Source organism: Pteropus medius, unplaced genomic scaffold (genome assembly GCF_902729225.1).
Source record: "Pteropus medius unplaced genomic scaffold, Ma_sr-lr_union100, whole genome shotgun sequence".
Taxonomy (NCBI): domain Eukaryota; kingdom Metazoa; phylum Chordata; class Mammalia; order Chiroptera; family Pteropodidae; genus Pteropus; species Pteropus medius.
In genome coordinates, this window is record NW_024350926.1 from 2,410,859 (window position 1) to 2,434,746 (window position 23,888).

General features: G+C 34.6%; 1 protein-coding gene across 1 annotated transcript in view; it reads left to right on the forward strand.

Moving 5' to 3' along the window:
• Window positions 1–23,888, forward strand: part of CSPP1 (centrosome and spindle pole associated protein 1) — a 104,650-nt gene that overhangs the window by 24,792 nt on the left and 55,970 nt on the right. Inside the window, 10 exon segments of the mRNA XM_039841810.1 lie at window positions 646–669; window positions 4,402–4,482; window positions 5,508–5,606; window positions 6,303–6,742; window positions 13,576–13,674; window positions 14,792–14,862; window positions 20,026–20,119; window positions 21,121–21,178; window positions 22,843–22,900; window positions 22,903–23,032. Of these exon segments, the coding sequence (XP_039697744.1) occupies window positions 646–669; window positions 4,402–4,482; window positions 5,508–5,606; window positions 6,303–6,742; window positions 13,576–13,674; window positions 14,792–14,862; window positions 20,026–20,119; window positions 21,121–21,178; window positions 22,843–22,900; window positions 22,903–23,032 (1,154 nt within the window).

The following is a 23,888-nucleotide window of genomic DNA, read 5'->3' on the forward strand; positions in this document are numbered from 1 at the left end:
TAATTTTTAAATTTTCAGTGGAATCTAGCAGTGGGGTATTAGAGTGAAAGTTGAGTGACACGTATGACATTGATAGAGAAAAAAATGGTGCTGAGAACTGGTGCAATGAAAGTACACACTCCTGGTCTTTGGAGTAGGGAGGTGGGGTCTGATTTTTAAATGAGAATGTAAGTTCCGGTTGTTTATGTTTTCTGTAAAGTTATGTTTTTAAATAGCCCACTTACGACTTCCTACTCCTCTGTTCCCTCTAGCTGCATATTAAAATGACACATAGAGTTCTAGTTGATAATTATTTTCCTATGAGCTAAGTTTATAAAACTTTAACATATTTAACCACCAAAGTTTTTGCTTTATAATTTAATCTGTATAGTTAGTGAACTCTTGTTTTAAGTATATTTTATTAAATTATATAATAGCTAAACTAAAGGTCTGTTTTAAGTTTTAAGATGCAATTTACTTTTTAGGTTATAAAATTATTTTAAACAAGCATGATTCTAGTCATCCTAAGATAGTCTTTAGGTTTTTCTACTACTTTTTAATGTATAATTATAAATGTATAAGTGGTCTCTTATGTATTCTGATTTGCACATGGAGAGAAAGGACTTTGAGTATATTTTATCAATGGTTTGTTTCCCTTGACTTTAGGGTATTACAGAAGCAAAAAGAAAGGTAGGGTTGCTTGCAAAATGTTTTCTCCTTTTTAATCGACTAGCTTGTAATCAATCATTTGCGTCCATAATAATGATGCCATCTCATTAGAATAATGGCTTCTTTTATGATTTTGAGACTTTTGAATGGTACCATTTTGTATTTTTGCTTTTGGCAAGATGACAGTTGATACAGTATAATTTTACATTAATACAATTAAGCGTTCTTTGTGATTCCTGCTTTGCATTTGTTTTTGTTGCTTTTTTATGCATCCTTTAGAAATATTCTGCATCTATTGTAAGTTCATTTTTTTCAGCATGCCAGTTTTGTTCTTCAAATTATTAATCACATCAAAATTAATATAATAATAGAATGTTCAAGGTAGTCTAAGATGTTTTTGAACTGTGTGTTGTCAGGATTTGGATTACTTGATATTTTTGTACCCAAATCTGTGGATTGCATTTTTAAGTTTATGTTGGAAAACAAAGAAACAGTTTTATAGTTTTACAAAACTTTTTAAAAAGAATCTCATATGTTCATTCATCATTTAACCAACACTTTTTAAACACTGAAGGAAATGAGTCAAATATGAATCCTGTTTTCAGGGGGCGTTGAATCTAGTTTGTAGAGATAACATTTATACAATTCAGAAAGTAGCAACTAACGAGAAGGATAGAATGATGAGGAAAAGCCTCAAGGTGGTGTTTTTTTTGTTTTTTTTTCGAGGTCAAAACATTATTTATTTTCAATAGATCAGAACTTTAATAATAAATGACACACTTATGGACTTGTTAGATGTCAAATATGGGGCTGGAATGGGGGAATCTAATGTATCAATTCAGCTACATGTAAGCAGTAATAGGATAGATAAAGTTTGGATATTCTAGGGGTGAATGGAGGGAGGAGAGGAAGCTTTTCAGATGCAGAATAATAGTATAAATTATATACTAGCATATAAAAAATTATATACTAGTATATAAAAAATAGTATAAAGAAGGACCTGGAGGGTAGACGCTAGCTTTGTATGAATGAGGCATATTAGGCTTACCAACCTGACTGAGGTAGATGCTTTTGGGGAGTAGTAAGAAATAACGATGTAGATGAATAGGATGGGATTTGATTAGAAGGCAGTAGATTTTTAGTTTTTTAACTTGGTATGTGTGATAGGCAGTGGTGAAACGTTCCTCCTTAAACAGCCTGTGAGGAGCTTGAGAACTGTTTTACACTTAGTTCTGCATGTTAGAACTTGCAGAACAATCTTATTGTCCTAAATTACTGCTACAAATTTTTAACAGATCTCCTTCCATTCTCAGTCCATTTTCCATTCTGCTTTCCAGAATGATCCTGCTCTTAACTGATTTAAATACTTCAATGTCTCTACTGCCTTCAGGATAAAAATTCAAATTCTCTAGGATGACATGTGAAGTCTTTATACTCCAGCCTGCCTCCCTGGCCTGCTACTTTATTGTCTTCTCCACACCCCTCTTTATTGGAGGACGTTTTCCTCTGATACCAACCATTTTCATTTGTGGATTTTACATTACTTCATAGATATATGATTTGGGGAGGGGGTGGGAAACCAGTGGTAAGAGACTTAAGAAGAAATCGCCTTTGTGAAAGGGAAAGAGCTCAAGGAGTACAAATCTTTAAGAGACGCAGAGAAGTTTTTGGTGTCAGGTTATCAAGAATGTCATACCGGTAGAGGAGCAGTATGAAAGACAATTTTGGTTGACGTGAGGAAGTGGGAGTAGAAAGGATATGGGGAAGTGGCTGCGATGGCTTCCTCTACCCCTGGGTTATGTACACTTGACAGTTCCCATTCTCTCTGGATTTCTTGTGCCTTGCAGGTTGTAAATTGCATGCATATTAAAAAAAATCGAATCTTTAAATTTTGTCAATGAGAGTCATTAAAACAACTGCCATCTCTACCATCTTCGCCTGTTTTTTAGACTAAAAACACCTGACCATCTAACAACACTGGAAGGACATATTCCCAGAACAGTTGTTAAACTGAATCTGTAAATTTATATTTTCAACCCAGGTCCCTCTCCTGAACCTCAGACTTTTCTGTTTGGCTGCCCGTTTGACATTTCACTTAGAAATCTGATGGGACCCTTGTGTTCCTTTCCTCTCACTCCAGTACTGCCTGTAGCTAGTTCTTTTTATTTTTTTGCCACAGCACTTGTAACCTTCTAACATACCATTATGTTTATTATTGCTTGTCAGTTTCCCCTGCTCAGGAAGGCAAGGATTCTGTCAGTTTTTTCACTGATGAGTCTTAAATGTATCAAACAGTTTGGGACATAATGGGCACTGAATATTTATTGAATGAATGAGTGAATGGCTAACATTCAGCTTTTTGAAAAACTCATGATATTGTCCTTATTGTTTACCTTTTTATTTTATTGAAAATTTTAAACATCATCCTGGACCTGTGTTGGGAGTGGCAGATTGCTTAGTTAAGGAGCACGAGTGCTGTATCTTTCCAGGGTTGGAACTCCGAATGTGTTTTTTTGTACTTCTATTACTATGAAATGGTTATGTTTATAGTGTACTTTGGTATAAACTGGGGTTTTAAGTGACTCACGGCTCTAGTCACGTGTCATATTGTTTCCTTTGACAAATAAGCGTAGAGTTCTACCAACTTTCAGGTTAGCTTTCGTAGCACAACTTATTTGTAAATTTAGATTTAATGAAACTATGAATAATTTAGTTTTATTAATCTGTTCCATAATGTCTTGACTATAACACCATGAGTACATTGTATTGTAGTTATTGACATGTTTGTTTCTCCAAATGAATTGTAAATCTCTTGGATATAGGGAACATATGCTTATCTTTGTCTCAGAACCACCTAAAAAAATAACTAAAAAATATTAGATAGTGATTGCTCATTTAATGAATAAAAGGCATGGAGCTAGGCAGGTTAATAACTTGCTTGGTTTAATCCTCATAACCCGGTGATGTAGATGACATCCCTGTTTTACAAAGAAACTGAGGCAGAGAAGTTAACTAACTTATTCCAGATTATATGACTACCACAAAGTTGGATATTGTGTATATTTTTTACTGATCCCTAATGTTTGCTTTATAGTGTTCAAAGAGATTTTGTGTTTTTTATCTTGCTTGATCCTTACACCGGCTTTGGTGGGTAGGCAGAGCAGGCTAAGTGCCTGGCTCAGCGTTAACTGAGAAGTGTTGGGGCTGGTCCACGAGCCCGCGCTTTTCCACTCCTCGTTGTTCTGAACAAGAATAGAGGGACATGTCGAGAAAAAATGTCCTTAGTTTATGTTTTCTGGTATTTAATGGATACCTACTCATTATTGTAGAAAAAATAGGAAAAAAAAACATTATTGCAGTAGGCATAAGGATATTTGTGAAGAAGTTTAAATTTTCCTTAACAAAAGAATGATAGGGCATTGAGAATGAAGAATATGTGCTTAGAAGAGGAATATGAATTAAGAAACAGGTTTTTTTCCTCATGCTTTATAAATCATCCTGAATCAACAGATAATATATGTATTGCAAATGAAAATTAAGACCTGATTCTCCTCTTCAGGGAGTTGTTGATTGGAAGAAAATTCTCTTTTTTCTAATTAGGATCTCTGTAGATTTGTAGTTTGTCTTCATCTCCATTTCATTCTTTTGCTCTGCATAATGTAATAGCTTAGAATATTGAACCTAAAGACACATTTATGAAACATTTTATAAAGGCAATTAGGTAATATGTTTTTTTAATGTGTATATATACAGAAAAATTTTCTATCTACGAGTGAAACAGATCCATCTACTCTGGGAGTTTCTCTTCCTATTGGTGAGAGGTTATCTGCCAAGGTAGGTGGACAGGAGCAGTTTTTGTGGGTAGCAGTTTTATGAGGATCAAAACCATGAAAGAACATACTCCTGATTTAAACGCAAACAGATTACTTCATTTCCTGTACTTGAATATATATATTTTTCCAAATCTGCAGAATCTCCAGTTGTGTTTTTTAAAAAAATCTTTTTGAATATTACATTTGTCACCATGTAATGTGATATATTTCTTTACTATGTTGATCAGTTGAATATTCAGAATTCACTTTTTTCAGCATTGATTTATGCTCTGTAGCACATTAAGATGAGTGGATAAGAGAGCATACTGTGCTTTTATCTTATATAGAGTGAGGGTCTGGAACTATTTGAATGTGTATTTCTATCTCTTTCCAAATACATGCTCATACTCTTAAGAGGTTTCAGTGGAAAATTACATTATAATATTTTATCATCTTTGATAATTTTACCTTGTTATGTTTAAGATACAACAAGGATCCTTCTTTAGCCTTGGGAAAGAAACGGTTAGCAGCAGATCTTTTGGGAGGGTTGGGGGATTGGGGCAGGAGATACCCCTGAGAAGGAAAGAAGGAAAGTAATATGGTAATGACAGACTTCCTGACAAACTCATTCATATATTTACTAGTGGGTGAGATTTATTTATGATGCTTTTGTCAGAGTGTGCTACGATTGTCTAGGATTGCCATTGGTAAACCTAGAATCTGTGGATCATGGGGCATGGGTCCTTGTACAGTGACCTCAAGCTGGGTAACTACTGGAGTATAAAATGTTGAGATGCTTTGCAACCAAGGCAGCTTGCTTGGTAATCCAGACCTAAACCTCTACTTAGATATATTTTAATGTGGCAGGAACGGGGCATTGCATCATAACCTCTTCCTGCTTCTCTTCTGCCCTGCAACTACTCCTGTCCTTGAAGTCACTAGAAAAATTGATTCTGGGCAAGGTCTCTAATTTGTGAGTCTGGTTTGACTATAAGGTACTTTATCCTGAAGTTGAAGTTAACATTGCCTTTTGGTGTCTATTTTAAGGAAAGGTTGAAACTCGAACGCAACAAAGAATACAATCAATTTCTCAGGGGTAAGGAAGAATCCACTGAAAAGTTCAGACAGGAAGAAAAGAGTAATGAGGTAGGTTTTACTTTTAAAGTCGCTCTTTAATACTAGCAATTAAGTGTTTTGTATTTACTTGAAATTGTTTTTATGTGTTAGATATTTCACTTGGTTTTTATGTAAATATTTTAAAAAATTAAGCCAAATTGAACCAAACACAGGATGTTTAAACATTTAGTCGTGCAAATAGTTTTATCTTATATTGAAGAACTTACCCTACCTTTTAACTAATATTGTAGGACCAGATTTAATTTTAGAGATTGGTTTTAAGTTATTTTTGTTTATTTTTAATGTTTTATACTGACAATTTTCAGCTATGTTTTTTCCAAATTTTAGGATGGTTGGTGTTACTAGGGCCAAAAAATTTACTGCTTTCTCTATTCTTTGTGTTGAGAAAGAATTTAATTTGGAATATTTCAAAGCAATATTTAATTGCCAAAATATGCTTAAAATATCTCCTGGGATAAGAATTACTCTTAGTTTATCTTCTCTTTTTATAGCTACTTGCCTATATTACTGTTTGCTGTTTATGATATTAAGTTTTATTGAAGGATAAATTTCCTGAAGTTTCTAAAGATAAGGTATTTCTTATGGGTGATTAAGCCTTAGAATTGAGATAAGTAGACACTAAGCCTCATCTGAGGATTTAATTACCTTTTAAGAAGTAGCATCTCATTAAGATCTGTTTCTTTTTTTTCTTTTTTAATTGACCAGCACAAGAGTCAAAGAAATAAAAAACCTATTAATCTGGTTAAACCTGATTTACCTTCACAAGTAAAAACATCTCGTGAAAATTCAGAAGGTCCTAGGAGAGATGTCTTAACGCCTTCAGAGGCATACGAACAGCTTCTAAACCAAAGACGACTAGAGGAGGACAGGTATCGACAACTAGATGATGAAATTGAATTAAGAAATAGAAGAATTATTAAAAAAACTAATGAAGAAGTGGGCATTTCCAATAAAAACCATCAAAGGTTTGCCAGTAGGGTCGACATTCCAGGTAGAAGATTTCACAGGTTTAATGAGGATCGTGATTTTGATGGACAGTTTTACAGACCAGACCAAGATCCCGAAGTAAGTGAAGAAATGGACGAGAGGTTTAGATATGAAAGTGATTTTGATAGAAGACCTTTGAGAGTATATACAAATAACAGGTATTTACAACTTCATTTTTATTTTCTTAATAGTACTGTTGTTACTTTTTATGATTGCATTAGGGAGAAGCAGTTTCGTTTGATGTACATGTTTGATTAATTCTAAGGTGCACCATTAATTTATGTGCCACTGAGGAAACAAAGAAAACACCCCAAGATAGGGAGAGAGGGACCCTGTCATAAAGCTAGGACACCAAAAGGCTTCAGCCTGTACGTGCAATCAAATGGGAAATGAACTCCCACAGAGGGGACAGGCAAGAAACTTCTGTGTCTCAGCCTCAGCCCTGAGTGGAGGGAATAAAAACAGCTTCCCCGAGCATTCGAATGGTGAGCCAGTTCTGATCCAGGTTCGCAGTCAGCATTCATGCTGCCAGTTTTGTCCAGGAAAACTCGAGGAGGGAATTCAGAGTTGTCTCACATCCATAGTGCCCCTAGGCGACTGATTGGCAGGAGGAAAAATAACTTCCTTCTGCAATAACTTGACTTACCACCAGTTTGGTGGCTCTCCCAGTTTCAGAAGTTCGAATGTGGGGAAAAAAAGGACACCTTAAAATAGGTGAAAAACACTTTATTCCTTTAATGTTCCTATGCTCTAAGTCCTTTTACCATTATATTTCTTTGTTTTTAAGTTACTTATTAAACATTTAAGTGAAATGGGGCTAATTTTTTTCATCAGATTTTCAGATGCTTTTCATTTCGTTTGGATGATTGTTTTTATAATGCTGCTTTTGATTTTTGTCTTAATACTTAGAACTTGTTATACTTTCACCTAACTTTTGATTTGGAGATAGAAGTATGGCAGGGTCCCATATTTGTCACCGACTTAACTTGAAAGGGTTAAATCTAAATTTTGAGCATTAAATGGAATCTGTTTCTCTTATTAGTCCAAATAGATTACTTTTTAATAATTTAGGAAATTTCTGAGACGCAGTGCTGCACATTGCGTATTCTAATTATTAATAATAATACAAAGTTTTTATAGTTCTTTGTCTTCTACTCTTTTTCTGTAGCTATTACATCCTCCTCACCCAAGCTTTTAAGTATTCACTCTGCTTTAGGTAATTTGAGTGAAGGATTAGAATTTTGTGCTGCCAGTTATAGTTTATCTCTGATTTGAATTTAATTGTTTGTACTTCACAAAATGCTCCAAATCCTACTATGTGTTATATTTGGAAATGTTTGTTTATATCAGAAAGTAATTAAAGGCTGCCTAAAGTAAAAGAACTCTTGATTGGGGAGCTGCAGGTGATTTTGGGCTCTTGGTGCTGCCTCTTTTGTACTTGAGAACTTTTCTTGCTTTATCGTGTTTACCTTCAGAGGACAATGTAATGCAAACCTTTCAAGTTTGGAATTTCAAGAAACTTATTGTGATGGTTGTTTTGCTTTTTATATATTTTAATCTATTATTTTTGCAATTATACCGTGTGATGCTTTTATACATGGACTAACAAATGAATTTCAGCCTGTTTGAGAACTATTTTATTTTATGTATCCCATAAAGAAAATGAACTTTCTATATTATTTTACCCAAGTAGTATTTTCAGATTAGATTAAATATGAAGATGTGTGAGAATAATTCCTGTTACATGTTTTAAAGTTTTTAAAAATATTTCTTCAAAATATAAATTATATGTTACTTTCATTTTGTTAATGCATATATCTAAATATAAGGTTTTTCACATGTCTCTTTATGGCAATTGTGGTTAAATTGAATTTCTGTATTTCAAACTTGTAGATTCCTTATTTCTAGCAAAAAAATATCACATTGAACATTCACTAGTTTTTATTTAGGAGGTGGAGTGGTGGATAGAGAAGGAGACTAAAGAAATGTATAACTGTGTTTGGTCTCTCTAGTCATTTATTCTTAACATACTGTAATCTTAACCAGAAGTTCTTGTCAAAAAATAGTTATAACTGTGAGAAGTATAAAACTAATTTTCCTTCATTTTTCTAAGTTACCTTTGTTCTCTTTTTTTCTTCTAAAAGTCAGTGTGTTATAAACTCTAGTTTTGATTTTTTGTAATTTTTGATTTTGATATTTTGGGTCTCAGTTCTTTTCTAATTACCCTATAAACTTTTTTATATACCATAATATATTTACTAATGAAACATTTTTCCTCCATTAAATGTGGGAAAGCTAAAGCCTAGAAATGATTTTACTTTCCTTAACTAATTACTCACTGGCAGTGTTTTTAATAGTTAACAAGGTGGTTAGCACTTTGCTTGACAGTTGCATTGTGTGTGTGTGTGTGTGTGTGTGTGTGTGTACATGTACGTATTTACCAATTTAAGTAAAATTTATGTTTTAGGAACTTTCTGAAGTTGAATGTAATTGCATGTCTCATAATACCTTGAAATTTGTAGGCACTTAAAATATAGTCATCTTAGTCTTTATTATTTATTAACTTCAGCAATTGAGGTTAATATATTACCATATTATGTTTTTCTTAATAACTAATGTTAATGAGTAAAAGAAAGTTTTAGCATTAAAAATGTAGTTTTTTAAGTTTTTATGTGATTAATGCAGTTAGCACTTCTGTTTAACTCTTGATATTTGCTAGTTTGTAATCTTAATAGTCATTTAAAATTTTGAGATAAAACTCCATCTGAAATTAGATGCGTATTAGCCACAGAGGTTTTTAGTGTAAGACATACTAAGCGTATGTGTTTAACATGAAGACATAAATGAGGAGAAATGAGTTACTTAATTTGGTATTACCTTTTTTTCTTACTGTAGTTAATTTCATTTATCTTTGGAAGGACCATTTTAATATTTCCCCCCACTTTAAACATGGGGGTGATATTAGAAAAATACTGTTATTGAATTAAATATAAAAACAGGGAAAGAACTGAAAACAGTGAGAAAAATGGTGAGCCACAGTTAACAGATTAGTATTTTTCTTTTAACTTTTATAGTCTAGAGCACCCCTAATAGCAGAATTCACTCACATTAGAGAAATTCTTTATATGAAAACAAGTGGTGTAACCATTATTATGAATTGGATGACTTGTTTGATTCTGTGGTTTATTAAGGAAAAAAGAGAAGTTATTCATTACCTTTTAAGAGTTGTTCATTCACAGTTAAGTTAGCCGAAAATACCTGTGGTTTTAAACAATTCGCTTTTCTTCTTTAAGACAGTAATTTAAAAAAAAAAAAAAAAAAAAGATAAACACGTGTTAATTTTTAGAGTAAACTTGGCCTCTAGCCTACACCTGGTTTCTTTGGGCATCAAGACAATAACCATAAAGTTATTGATCCTTGTCTTCAAGGAGATAGAAGAAGCTTTCTCCGTTTAACAGAACCTTTAACTTTTTTTTGATAGTAGGATGGTAAAACTATTTTACGATTAATCTCTCAACCAAATCTGATATGCTATGTCAAAGTAAGCAAATTTTTTCTTTTATGAGGTCTGTCCCTTTCTGACAAAACCCGGTGGATTGAGGTGTGTGGTAAGTGAATGTATGGATTTAAAGCCGTAGAATATTTAGATAGTTTTGGGGCAAAGGGATAGTTTTAATCTGGTACTGACTCTAAAGGCATAGCTAAATTGAAATGACTTCTCAGGGACAAACTGGACCTAAACTGAACCCTTGCATTTTGACTATAAATAGGCTGTTCGTAGACATTTAGTGAGTTTATTACTTCTGGATGTTTCCATCTGTCAGTTGCCCCTTAATGTCGAGAGGATTGAAGAGATGGCAATGGTCAAACCACCGCTGGCTCTCACCAGTTCTTGTCTTCAGAGGGGACTTCATTCGCCACAGTAAAGGTTTCTAAAATAATTGTAAGACCACCATGAAAACTGTTAAAGTGAACTAACAGAGATAGCTAAGAGTGACTGAATGCTAAATTTATTAGAAATATGGAAGAAACTTTAATAAATGAAGGACATTCCATTATAATTATAGGGATATTTTAATAGAAAATAAGGTGGCTATCTTTTCAAACTATAATCTCGCTTCATAGCTTATTAGAGTTTGTTCTAGTTATTTTTTTTTAATAGGTCATATTAGTAACTTAAATACTTATGGACTCTATTTGTAATTAGTAACTTTTTCATGACTTAATAAAGTAAGCAGTCATTTCATAAAATTGAGTAGGATGCCTTAAGTTTCTGTTCTGTCCTTTTTAGTGAAATACATATCTCCATCCTTTTTTTGGCCTCTTAAAAATTTTCCAGTTTTGATTTTATTGTAATTATCAGAGACAGGGGATTTTATAATTTTGTTAATAAATTTTTTTTCTTTAGTGAAGGATATACCTTAATCCCTTTCATATGGGCTGTTCATTAGGAAATCTTGGTGATTTTACTGAAATTTAGCAGAGATTTTGACTTTATACATAAATAAAATCATTTCTTAAACTTCTTTAATTTAGAATGAACTTTGAAAATGTGCTTATGACATTTGCTTTATTAGAATATCTACATATACTGAAGAACCTATAAAACATGTTTTAGGGTAGATGCTTTAGGTCCAGCTATATCAAGATAAGCTAGAACTCCAAGTCCAAATGTTTTTAGCCAATTTATCTGATAATGTAGGAAACCACAAGCTCTTTGATAAATTTTAAAATTCTTGTATGTGTAAGTAGCCTTTAATTCCGGTTAATTCTGATTATTTTTTTTACTTAATTTATTTTTTAATTGAAGAAATGATTTAAATTTTTCCCCTATCTGCCTCCCCCTTCCCCCACCCTCAGGTAACCATTAGTCCATTGTCCATGTCCCAAGTTATGTTATTAAAATTTAATAACTTTGGGTTTTTCTCTTCTTTCTTTTTCTTTCTTCTTTCTTTCTTTCTGTCTGTCTTTCTAATTCTTTAATGTCACCACATATTTGACCCCTTGTAGCTCATCTACCTCCCCCCTTCCCCCTAATTTTTCTATATTTGAAAACTTTCATTGGTATAGACACTACTGTACCATATCGACAAATTTACTTTTGTCTTTTGTATTGAGTTTGCAAGACCACTCCCATATTTGGGGATTTGCTAAGAGGACTCACAGGACTTTGTATGTATAGTTATATTCCTGGTTGTGGGGCAAAGTCCGAAGGAAACAGCATAAGCTTCCAAGAGTTTTCTCCCAGTGAGTTGCGCAGGACGTGTTTAATCCCTCCTGCAATGAATTGTGACCGCATGGGTGAAATGCGGTCATTAGAGACTTTGTGCTCAGTGTTTTCACTGGGGGCTGCTTGCATAGGCACCCTTTTCCTGGTGGTGCCAAAATTCCAGACTCCCGAGGTAGAGCAGAACGTCAGCATAAACTGCATTGTTTGTACTAGCAGTTGAGGTGCAGTGAGCCGGTCTCACTAGCCTGGGGATGGTGGGACCCCTCCCAAAATCTCTGTTCCTAGATGCCAGCGCAGGGCCAGCCTGGGAATAGACCTTTCTAAGGATACGCAGTCTTTGGCCTGCTCTGTTAACTCTTCTGCACATGTGTGTTTATATAGATCCAGTATAACTAAGTCCGATTGCCTGACTTTATTAATTACAAACTTGAATTTGAGTTTATATTTACCTGTTCATGACACTGATGTGTCAGTTAAAAGGAGAGATTCGAGCACCTAGTCTTTAGGTGTAAAACCAGCTGTGTTTTGATAAATTGAAATAAATTTAAAAATTTTTGAAAGGGCTTGCGGAGGGTTCTTTTGTTTTAGGTATGGATAAAAAATGGAAGCCATTTATGTCATGCCAGGTCATACATTATTAAGGTCACAATGTTGTTGTATAGGTTTTTCTTCACAGATGATATTGACAGTGGCTTGTGTGATGGAAACAAAGAAAATTTTATATGCTGGCTCTGTGGAGAGTGAGAAGTTCTTTTCTTCTGAAAATTGCCATTTTTTCTTAATGTGATAATGAAATTTACCTAAAATATTGAAAAATTTTTTTAACAGCCATATTTTGTTCTAATAGTCCTCTTGAGAGACAGTATAGTTTAATTGTGTAGCAAGTAAGACTTATGAAATGCTGATTTTCATGAATGTTGATAGATATTGGTGTAAGCAGTCATGTTATTTCTCTGGTATGAGAAAAATAAACTAAAGAAATCAATGTTTGCCAAATGGAAAAAAAAAAGATTAATTGAAAAAACATTTTTAAAAATTATTTTCTGAAAAGGATTTTTAAGAAGGAAATAAAAAACATTCTAACCTTTTTTTGTTGTTACAACCTTGTAAGTAAATTATCATTTTCTGCCCATGCATCAGCCTATTTGTTTATAATGTTTTCTATGTCCCTGTTACTAATATTTATTCTTTCATGTGATTTACACTGTTAGCAAATGTTATGGCTTTGCTACATTTGATTTAATTAAATGGTAAGTGTGCTGCGACATTTTTAAGTTAAAAAAGTTTGTATACGTGGTGAAATAATTCCCAGAATCAGTGAATTTTGATTAAAAAAGTGATCTCATTTTGAAATTTGACAATAATTGTCATGAGGGCAGGACCATGCCCATGTGCCCTGTGTCTAGAACAGTGCTTGGCACGGAGTAGGTGTGCAGTGGATAGTCTTTGCATAAGGGAGTGATGAAAAAGTCTTAGTATATGCATAGTTTTCAAATTTAAAATTTCTAAGTTATCTTGCAATAATTTATAAAAGCCTTTCTTTGTTTTAAAGATGACTAAATCTAAGCTGTCAGATTCTCTTAGTAACCAGCAGATCAATTGAATCTCATTTGAATTAACTTTAGAATGTGTTTACAGTAAAACTTCATTGTAACACTCTGTTCCCTTTAATATTTCCAACATCAAATATAAAAATACCAAAGAGATATAAGAAGGTCCACTGTATATGGAACAAGCTCTATAAGCTAATGTGTTTTTAAGGACGTACGGGAACATACAAGGGAATGCGCCTGCTGTGGAGCATGGTGGTGATGTCACAGAACGGTCAGACATACGAATTTCATCTGCTGGAGGTAAAAGGTAGAGTATGTAATATGCATTCTGCCCTTTACTCATTACATTGTGAGACGGCACCTGCTAAATCCAAACCGGCTTACTGACAAAGTAGAAAGGTGTAGTCTGTTGGCAGCCTTCCTTATTACTGAGAGAGGACTTAAAGGGAAAATAGCGGAGGGGCAGAATTGTGTTAGATGAAAATTGATAGTACTTTACAGCATTTTTTCAAAGAAGAAGTTTTGAGTATAAAGCATGCCAAGGTGTTCTGAATAAGTTCCTCTCATTATAAAGTGTATAAATTTGAAGTAATAAAAGGAGAAATAAACATATAATGTAATGGACTAAAAATCAGTTTAAAATATCTTGGAATTATGGGAGTGTTGTAACTTGACTAGAAATTAATTGAAAATATTCCTGCAATGCAAGTTTTTCTTTTAAAATTTTCTTTTTGATTTTCAGCTTATTGAGTAGATAACTTCTATGCTTAACGTTGTAAAATTAGTGCTCATACATAATTCTGTCATTCAAAAGAACGGAAATTGTATGTATTTTATATTCATGTTCTCTTTCTATTTAAAGTTTTTATAGTTTTGTTGGCTTTCATGTGTCCCATGCAAGGATAAACAGTTCTGAATCTATAGTGTATAAAGAAGACACTGTCATGTGTCAGGTGGCAATTTTCTTTGAAGAAAAGAAATTTATAAAAGTGCATGAGATAGGAGATTTTGCTATTTGGGTCTAAATAATGAAGTTTTCTGTGAGGGAATGGTCTTTCCTGGAAGGAGTCTTTTAGGGGTGAACTTTCTTACAAGTGTGTGCATAGATATCACCTTTCTTTTTTTAGGATTTATATGTACTTATATTCATTTTCTTTACTGGGGTAACTGTTCTTATTTATAAAAATGCTTTTATTGGTAATCTAAAAGCAGGCCGAAGAAAAAGGTAATATATTTATAGTACATTGGGGTCCCACCATATAAAGAGATAAAATGTCATGATTTTACCCTAATTTTAAAAATATGTAACAATTAGAGTATCCGTAGTACTTTGAAAGGCCAATAACTCATACATCTACATTTTATTCTAAATTTTTGTTTTCTGAAAATTATTTGGTTTCCAATTCTTTTTGTTTTTGTTATAGGACTCAAGACAACGATCCATCCAAATCGACTAACCAATACCTCTGTAGTCCTTTTGCGGGGATGCTCTTTGGTATGTGCAAAACTTCCAGTTGCTTAGACTTTTGCAGAGTGTTTTAAAAAAGGCCTTTGGTGAGAACTCAGTGTTGTAATTAATACTACTCATGCTAATAGAGAATGTTTACTAGCACTTACTTTATGCTAGGCAGTATGCTAAGCGTTTAACATGTGTTATATAGCTCTGTCTAAAGCTAAATAACTTTTATTTAGTGATGAATTTTTCAGTAGATGAGAAGTGAATTATTAATTGCAGTAATAATTGCTTTTAATTTTGTATTCCATTAGCAGTTTGTCATAGTGTGGCTGTTTCTTATGTTCTGTTTTATATGTGATAGCAAACTGCCTTACATTTTAGTTTAATTCCCCTGAACTAAAGCTTTTTTATTTTTGATAAGTATCTTTTCCCATGTTTTTTCCTTGTGGTTTCTGAGATGTTTTGCTCTAGTCATGATCAGAATCCCACATTTTCTCTTTATCAGAAATGAAGGACATTGCTTAAGATAAGCATGTTGATTTGCTGTCTTGTCACAGTTTAATTTCAGAAGCACTGTGAAGAAAGCCTTGTTCCCTTGTGTAACTTTAAGTAGAAAAGAGGTCTTGTTCTCTGTGTAAAAGCAATTAGAAAAAATTATCCGAAATTTGGTTTCAGTGAAGTGTATGAGAAAATTGGATAACAGTTTAGGTTCATTCAACCTGAAAGCAGTCAGAAATTCAAATCTTGGCTTAGAGATATATAATTAAATGACCTCTGTTTCTTTGAAAAGACTATTGCGAACAAAATGACATAGCACCTATTATTTTATTCTAGTCTAATGTCTTTAAGTGAGAATTGACGATTTTAACCTATTAGTAGGTCAAAGTAAAAGCTTCATTCTGATGATATATTTTGTTAAACATGATAAAAATTGTAGAAATGGCTTTCTGTGTTGAAAGTCCACTGACAAATAATTTTATCAATAAATGGAAATTTTAAAGATGAGTGGCATGAGCTCATCATTTGTACAATTCAGGAATTATAGATGACTGGTGACATAATAGACTTAATGTTTGAAACAAACCATTGGAATCATTTACTCAAGTGATTTATCATGGTTGTTCCCCCCAGGTTGTGTTTGCACTTACCTATAGGAAGCTTACTTTGCAGAGGCAGCACGTCCCATCTGGAGGTGGCTCCGGTTGTCATAATAGTCTCATTTCAGTTGAACTGAACTTTGTCTTCCTGTAATTTTGCTCTAAGGACCTCATTTGGAGCCCTTTGCTTTATTTAAAAAATTGACAGTTGACTGCTTAGAACAAAAATAATGCATTGTGGGGTTTATAACAGAATCATCGTTATTTAGAAGTACGTTTTTAAATTTCTTTGTGTTGTCGATTGCTTATTTAATTCCCCTTTGAGCCAAGAAAATAATTTGTATAATTTCAGTTATTTCAAATTCGAATTTTTTAAATAATTTTTAATGGCTCAGAATATTGTCTATCTTGATGCATGTTTAGTGTGGACTTGAAAGGATGTGCATTGTGTGGTGGTTGAGTGTAGTGATGCTTGGTAGTAATGTTTGTCTTATACACCCTTGATGATTTTTACTTGTTCTACCAATTGCTTAGAACTATTAAATTCTCTGACCACCTTATTCTTAGTGCGAGGTCCGGAGTGCTGGAGGAAGGGATTTTCTCAGCGTTCCCGCCCCTTCCTCGGTTTTCAGCAAGGCCTGGTTTTCAGCAAGGCCTGCGTGCTCTTGGCAGGGAGCTTGCCTCCTCCACACGTCTCTCTCCTTTCTCGGCAGTAAATTGCTATTGCTTGTTCCTTAGTGCGAAGGGCCCTGTGCATCTGGCTCTCAGAAGAAATGTGTCTTTCTCATGTTTCTGCCCCTCCCCCCACCCCCCAGAGTAGTAGCCAGACTCTTCTTTATGTCTATGGGGGTCTTTTGTGAAAATTTCCTGTCTTTCCCCTAACAACATCATATCTTTGCTTTGTATGTAGTGCAGAATGCTGGCTCTAAGGAGGTTTTCTGCCCTTCACCCAGCAGATGACAGCTGCTGCTTTGTATGAGAGAAGAGTCTGGAAAGCAGAGGCTGGTTTTTCTTGCCTTGGGAGGGTCTCTTTCAGGAGTCCTGTGTTGCCCTGACTGCAGTCTTTTTTGAGAGCTTTCTGGTGGAGGGGGCAGTTCACTGCAGGTTTCTCTAGTGTCTGGGCTTCTGGTGATCTGCGTTGTCAGCCAGCCCACACAACGCCTTTAAGAATTTCACTAACATTTCAGCCGTTTCCTTACCTGCTTTTAATGCAGCTGCTGTTTCTCCATATTTCTGATAAAATAAAACATCCATCTCTCTTTTGATTGTTTTTTATAATACCCTTTGTAATTTAGTTTACTTGAGTGTTTGTAACCTCAGCTCTCTGGTGGGCTTTTTACAAGTTACGATTTTGTAGATAATTCAGCTTTTTCCCATTGTAGGGTCTGAGCATTGTTCTGGCTTTCTACTTTCTAAGAAGCAGAAATCTCCATTTGGTTCTTTATAATAGCTTCCATTTTCTCCTCATGATATTCCTATTTTCACTTAAATACTTGGGCATACTTATGTAGCAATTTTAACATCCTTGTTTGTTCTTCCATCATCTGATATTTATGTGTTTTTTTTTTGACTAACTTTTCTAATGGTTATTATGTCACTGTATTAGTTTTCTATTGCTACATTGCAGATGAGCACAAATTTAGTGGCTCAAAACATCCCACATCATCTCACAGTTTCTGTGGGTCAGGAATGTGGTTGAGACTTTGGCCCAAGGTCACACAAGGCTATAATCCAGGTGTCACCAGGGTGGAGGCTTCAATGGGAAGCATCTACTTCCAGTTGGTGGCAGAATTCATTTCCTTGTGGCTGTATTGCTGACGGCCCTGGCTCCCTACTAGATGTTGGCTGGAGGGAGACCTCCCAGTCCTCCAGGCCAGCTGCTGTTTCTTGCCAGGTGGGCTTCCTTAATCTGGCTGCTCACTTTGTTGTCCCAGCCTGGAGACGCTAAACTCAGGGAGGGCTTTTACCTGATTAGATCAGGCCCAACCCAAGATAATCTCCTTTTAGATTAATTCAAAATTGATTTTGTATCTTAATTACATCTGCAAATTCCTTTCACCTTTGCCATATTATATTGCCTAGAAAGAAGTCTTAGGTCCTGCCCACATTTGAGGGGAGGGGTTTATACAGTCCGCACCAGAAGACAGGGAACAGAGGGTGTGTCTTAGAATTCTGTATACCACAGTCATGTTTTTCCGTTACTTAAGGACCAATATTTTTGAGACCTTATTTGATGCTTAGCTAGGGACGTCTAGAGTAGTCTCCCTTCCAGTGGTGGTTCAGCCCTACTGCTACAGAGTAACCTTTCTGGGATCTTCCCTAAAGACTCTACAGTGGTCCCCAACCTTTTTGGCACCAGGGACCCATTCTCTGATGAGAATCTAATGCCTGATGATCTGAGGTGGAGCTGAGGTGGTGATGCCAGCGCTAGAGAGTGTCTGCAAATACAGATGAAGCTTTGCTGGCTCACCTGCTGCTCACCTGCTGTGCGGCCATTTTCCTAACAGGCCAAGGGGGACGGGGATGGGGATGGTGGGGGGTGGCCTGGGGACCTCTGCCCTAGGGGATCACAGAGAACTCCACTCTAACTAGCTTGAGCTTGAAATTTTTCTCCACTCTGCTTGAGGTCTGAGAATTGTTCAGTTTACGTATCCTCCATAGTTTTTTTTGCCCAGCCTAACAATTCCACTCTGTGCATGCACAAAATCGTGCAAAATCCGAAGGCACCCTTCTATGGATTTCTAAAGCTCTTTTATGGTTCTTTTTCAGTCTTTGCCCTAAACTTTCAGCCATTCTAGCCTCCTTGAATTTTGATCTTTATCTACTCAATTTAGTTCAGTTTCCCAGCTTCGTTTGGGTTCTCCCTCCCTGTACCTTATAGTCTGGAACTTGCAGGGAAAGGCAGGAACTTGCAGGAACAGGCAGAAAGGGTGGTACTTAAAGGGCTCGCCTCATTTCTTTTTCTTCCTTCAGGTATTACAGTCCCGCGCTGCCTGCTGTCCAGTGTCTGAAAGAGTTATTTCATATATTTTGCCTAGTATTGTTTTTTTATGGTGAGAGGTTAAGTTCTGTACTTGTTACTTCATCATGATCAGAAACAGAATGGACCTGTCTACTTTGATTATAACACATTATTATTAACCTTAATTTAATTCACGTTTGCCCTGGGGGAGCTTTGCTGTTGCTGACATCTATGCTTAATGGACAAACTCAGATGCTATATGTCCACTGATGGGTAGGAGACTAATAATGAAGGTAGCAGAGAAATTGTTGGTTCAGTTGCACTTTTGATATCTTGTGATTTGTTAGTGTTCCAGATTATACATATCTAGATTAAGAGGTTCTTTTGTGTCATTAACATATATGCAATAATAATGTGTGGATCTAAAATGTTTGCACAACTGGATTTTCACATGAGTGATACTAGGGTGAGAGATTTATTTTTTTCCTATAGAATGAGGTAACCATTGAAGTTTTTTGGCAGGACACCAGTGTGATTAGTGTTATATTTTAAGATGGTCTTACATAGTGTGCTGGACGGATTGAAGCAGGGAGAAGGGGAGTTCCTGAGACTAGTAGGAGGTTCTTGCTGCAGGCCAGGTGAAATGTGGAGTGGTCCCACCCAAGATTAAGGCTGTGAGACTAGGAAGGAGGGTCCTCATGTGGAGTACGAGAAGATGAGCAGTCAGTCACAGTGAGGTGGCGTGGCTCGATTATTGGGCCATTAGCAGAAAACAAAGAGGGGCAGTTGATTTTGAGACGTTCATTTTGGATGTACTTGTTAAATTTATGGGCTTGTGGGAGGTGTTATCCCCGTCATTGGAAGCACAAGGATGGGGATGAAAGTGTTCTTATTTCAGAAGGTTTTTGACTAAATGTAGAGGTTTGGGAAGGATTAATCTGTCTTGTATTTGATACTCAGTAGATATTAATAAATTATAAAAATTGTTGAAGAGGTAATGATGCACATGATTTTACTTTATTTCCTGCTTATGCAGTAATTACTCTTTGATACAGTAATTAAGAGTGAAGATTTAAAAAATTTGAGTTTCTTAGTCGCATATGTACTTGAGTTAAGACTGCATTTTTTTTTTTTACTTTTTAGGAGGTGAAGATCGAGAAACTATTCAGAAAAGGAAAGAGAAATATAGACTAGAACTATTGGAACAAATGGCTGAACAACAGAAGAACAAAAGACGGTAATGAAAGGTTTGCATTTAAAAAGAGATGTTTTGAATTTAAAATGCATTTGTGTAAAATGACATGGTGGTAACTATTACATAGTAAAGTAAGGGGATGTTTTTTCTCATATGGTTTTGTATTTGTAAATCGCTTCGATTTCAACCTGCACATTGTAAATCAAAGGTAATAAATACTATGAGAGTGTTCTTTTCTTTGTCATAGATAACAAACGAGACTATATATTTAAAACAGGCCTTTTACGTATCTGCATTGATTTCTTCAGTCATTCATTTAGGGTGGCATGTTATCTACATGCCCACTGTATTATCCCACATATAGTAAGAAATACAAAATAAAAGTATTTTATCTTTTAACAGTGTAAAATGGTACACACATATATATACAGTATAAAGTAATCATTGATAAATATACAGATATTTATATTGTTTAAAAGTCTCAGTGTTTATAATCTTGTAGAAATACCTATGAAATATTAATACAGTTTAAAATTAGGAATAGCTATCTTGATTCTGGAGAGTTTGAGACCTAATCATTTTTAGTTTTTCCTCTCAGAGGAAGCCAATATCTACTGTGTGATATTAGCCTTTGTTAATGTATTCTTAAAACTCTTATTAGCAAGTATGGTATTAATTTTTAATTTTTTACCCTTCTTTTTGCTAACCGAAAACATACATGTACCCTAAAATAACTTTATTTGTTTCACTAAGTAAAGATTTTGTTTTACCGTGTGAATTTGCTTAGGCTTTGAAGTACCTCAGGGACTGGTTTAGAGGTACTTATTCCAAGTCAGTTTATATGTGAAACCTAGTTTACTTAGCACCAAATCAGAAAGTTTAGTTTTCAGAATTATTTAAGACTTTTCTGTCGCTTAAAGGAATTATTCGTATTTGGAGGTGTTATTGCATGGACTTTGTGTATAAGTTTGTTTCAGTAATGATAATGATTTTGGTAGTGTTTACTGTAACTTTTTAATATATAAAACTTTGATTTTGTTTAGAGAAAAGGATTTGGAACTCAGGGTCGCAGCTTCTGGAGCACAAGACCCTGAGAAATCGGTAAGGGTTCTTGGCGTCTTTTAATGTTCAGTCTCATTCAGATGCCTCAAATGCGGCAGCGGGTGGAGGAAGAGAGAAGACACTGGGGGAATGGAATGTAAGAGGGACCAGTGTGAACGGTGATAAACTAAACTCGTTCGTGTCCCTGAACCAATTTTTCCTTTTTCATATGTGCGTAATTTTTTGTTTTGTTTTGTTCTTTTCAAATTAGTCCTTTTTACTATGTTCACATGTACTATTCCATGGGAAAGTTATCTTTTAATTCATAATGGATGTGACTATTGTCCTTGAGAATGTCTTGACCACTTAGATTGGTTTCCAAAGAAACTAAAATCCTTAATTCTAGTCTTTAAGCATTTTAGTAATTTTTATTTAATGTAAAACTAAAGAGATAATAACCTTATTCTTTAATTTTGCACTTCTCATCATTAAGTGGAATGAATTACTTACATCATTGCAGTTAAGTAAGGACAAGGTAATTTATTGCTCTGCTCAAAGTGTACTTTTTTCTATAGATACGTAGAATTTAATTTGCTAAGGGCAAGTTTTAGTTTCATCTTTGAATGATGACTAAGAAACTTTAATTTCATTAAAAAGTTCATTCTTGAAAAGAATACAGCAACTTAAAGTTATTCAACTTTAGGCAACTTTTGATTTCCTTTACTAATGCTAAGTGTATGACCTGTGAGTTACCTGTTTTGAAAAGTTTAATACTATACCAGCATCACTCCCAAGTGTGCTTTTTGACTACTCATAGAGTAAAATTTTTAGGTTAATCTGAGAAATCATTCCTGGGAAAGAAAAACGTGGTTGGAAAGAAAAGGTAAATTCCAAAGTTAAATATATTTTCTTCTCTCAATAAAAACCCTTTGAAATAGCTTTCATAATCAAAACTTTTTTTAAATTTTGAACTTTTTAATGTAATATGGTGGCATTTTAAACCTTGGATTTATAGTTACATTAGTGTTTGAGAAACCTTATTTATGTTTGAATGAAACAGTCTTTAGAAAGTGTCAAGTTGCTTTAGGAGAATAAATAAATAAAAATATTAGACACAATAGAACCATTACTTTTAGGGTGCCTTTTGATGTGCAAATCTTAGAAAAGGGCACATAAATGGTGTTCTAGAGAAAGAGTTAGCAAAGTATAGCCTTTGGCCAAATCCAGTTGCTGCCGATTTTTGTAAATAAAGTTTTATTGCAGCACATTTGTTTACATATTGTTTTGGGCTGCTGTAGCACTATGGCTGAGTCAAGTAGTATGGCCTGCAAAAGCCTGATATATTTACTATCTGGCTCTTTACAGAAAACGTTTGCTTACTCTGCTGGAGAATACTGTAATGTCAGAAATGGCAGTTGGATAGAGAAGCAGCATAGTGTTACAGTATAATAAAGAGTTTTATATTTAGAATTAACATCTGTCTCCAGACTGCTTGATTATTAATTATTGGAAGGATGTTAGATGATTTCTATACTTTCAGGGAGCCTCAATTATTCAATTTATAAAATAAGAGTTTAGATCTTCAAAATCTTTTATAGCTGTAAAATTCTTTTATTCTGTGACTAAAGTGTCTGCTGGCAGTCTGGGATAGAGAGTCTTTTGAGGTCCCTTCCACCTTTAAATTTATGATTCTGTGTAACAAACAGATTTTTTCTTTATTTTAGCCTGATAGACTAAAGCAGTTTAGTGTGGCACCACGACACTGTGAAGAAACGATACCACCGAAAGACCCAGAGTAGCTTTCCAGACACCTCTCCCTCCTTTGTCCACCCCATCCGCCCCTCCCGTCCCACCTCAAAACGAAGATCTGCACAGTGGACTCAGCAGCACCCTTGGTGAAATGGTGGCTCCCAGGTGCTTGTTTAAAATGTTTTATGTTTGGGAATTAGGTAAGGTGTCATTATATTTTACATTTAGAAGGACTTGCTGAAGCAGATAATGTTCACCTTCAGAGATTTTTGTACAGTTAACGACTTTTGTCAGATAATTTCTCTTGAAATCTGTTTTCATCGTTGGCCTTTTCTCTGTTATTACAGAAATGAGGGAAATCCTTATAACATTCTTTTATTTAAAGATGCTTTAGTATTTTTAGAATGCATAAGTACACGTAGTATTTAGTTTTAGGTCATATTTTTGAATATTTTTAATACCTTTTAACATAGCAAAGATATGTTTTCTTCAATTTTGTAATTCCACTTGGCAAACATTGAATAATTCCTTCAGTTTATGCAGAGAGTTTCTACCATGGCTCTTTTACATACCTTACTTCACTTTTACTTCTGTTTCCTTTAACTCTCTCTGTGATTACTTATAGGCTATGCAACTCAAATACCTAAAATGAAAACTGTTGAGATTATGACACCTGTAAATTAGGTATAACAGTGAAGATTTTATTTCTGTCGGTAAAGGACCTCCTGCTGTGCTAGACTATACGTATGGGAAATCCTGTTAACACTGATACCTTCTGAGCTGCTCTTTCTTCTCTTAGCAGGACTTCAACTTATTTTTTGCTTACTATTAATGTACTAATTGTAGGAGTGTCTTTAATCAGTGATGTCCTCTGGGCTATACTTTCTGCCAGTCTTTTATTTACTACTAACAAGTTGTGGTACTTTGTTTACTGTATTTATCAGGTATATTGTTTGTTTCATCCAGTGGCTTCCTGACTCAAGAGGCTAGGTGGGGTTGGAATTACAGAGCATGGTATGAT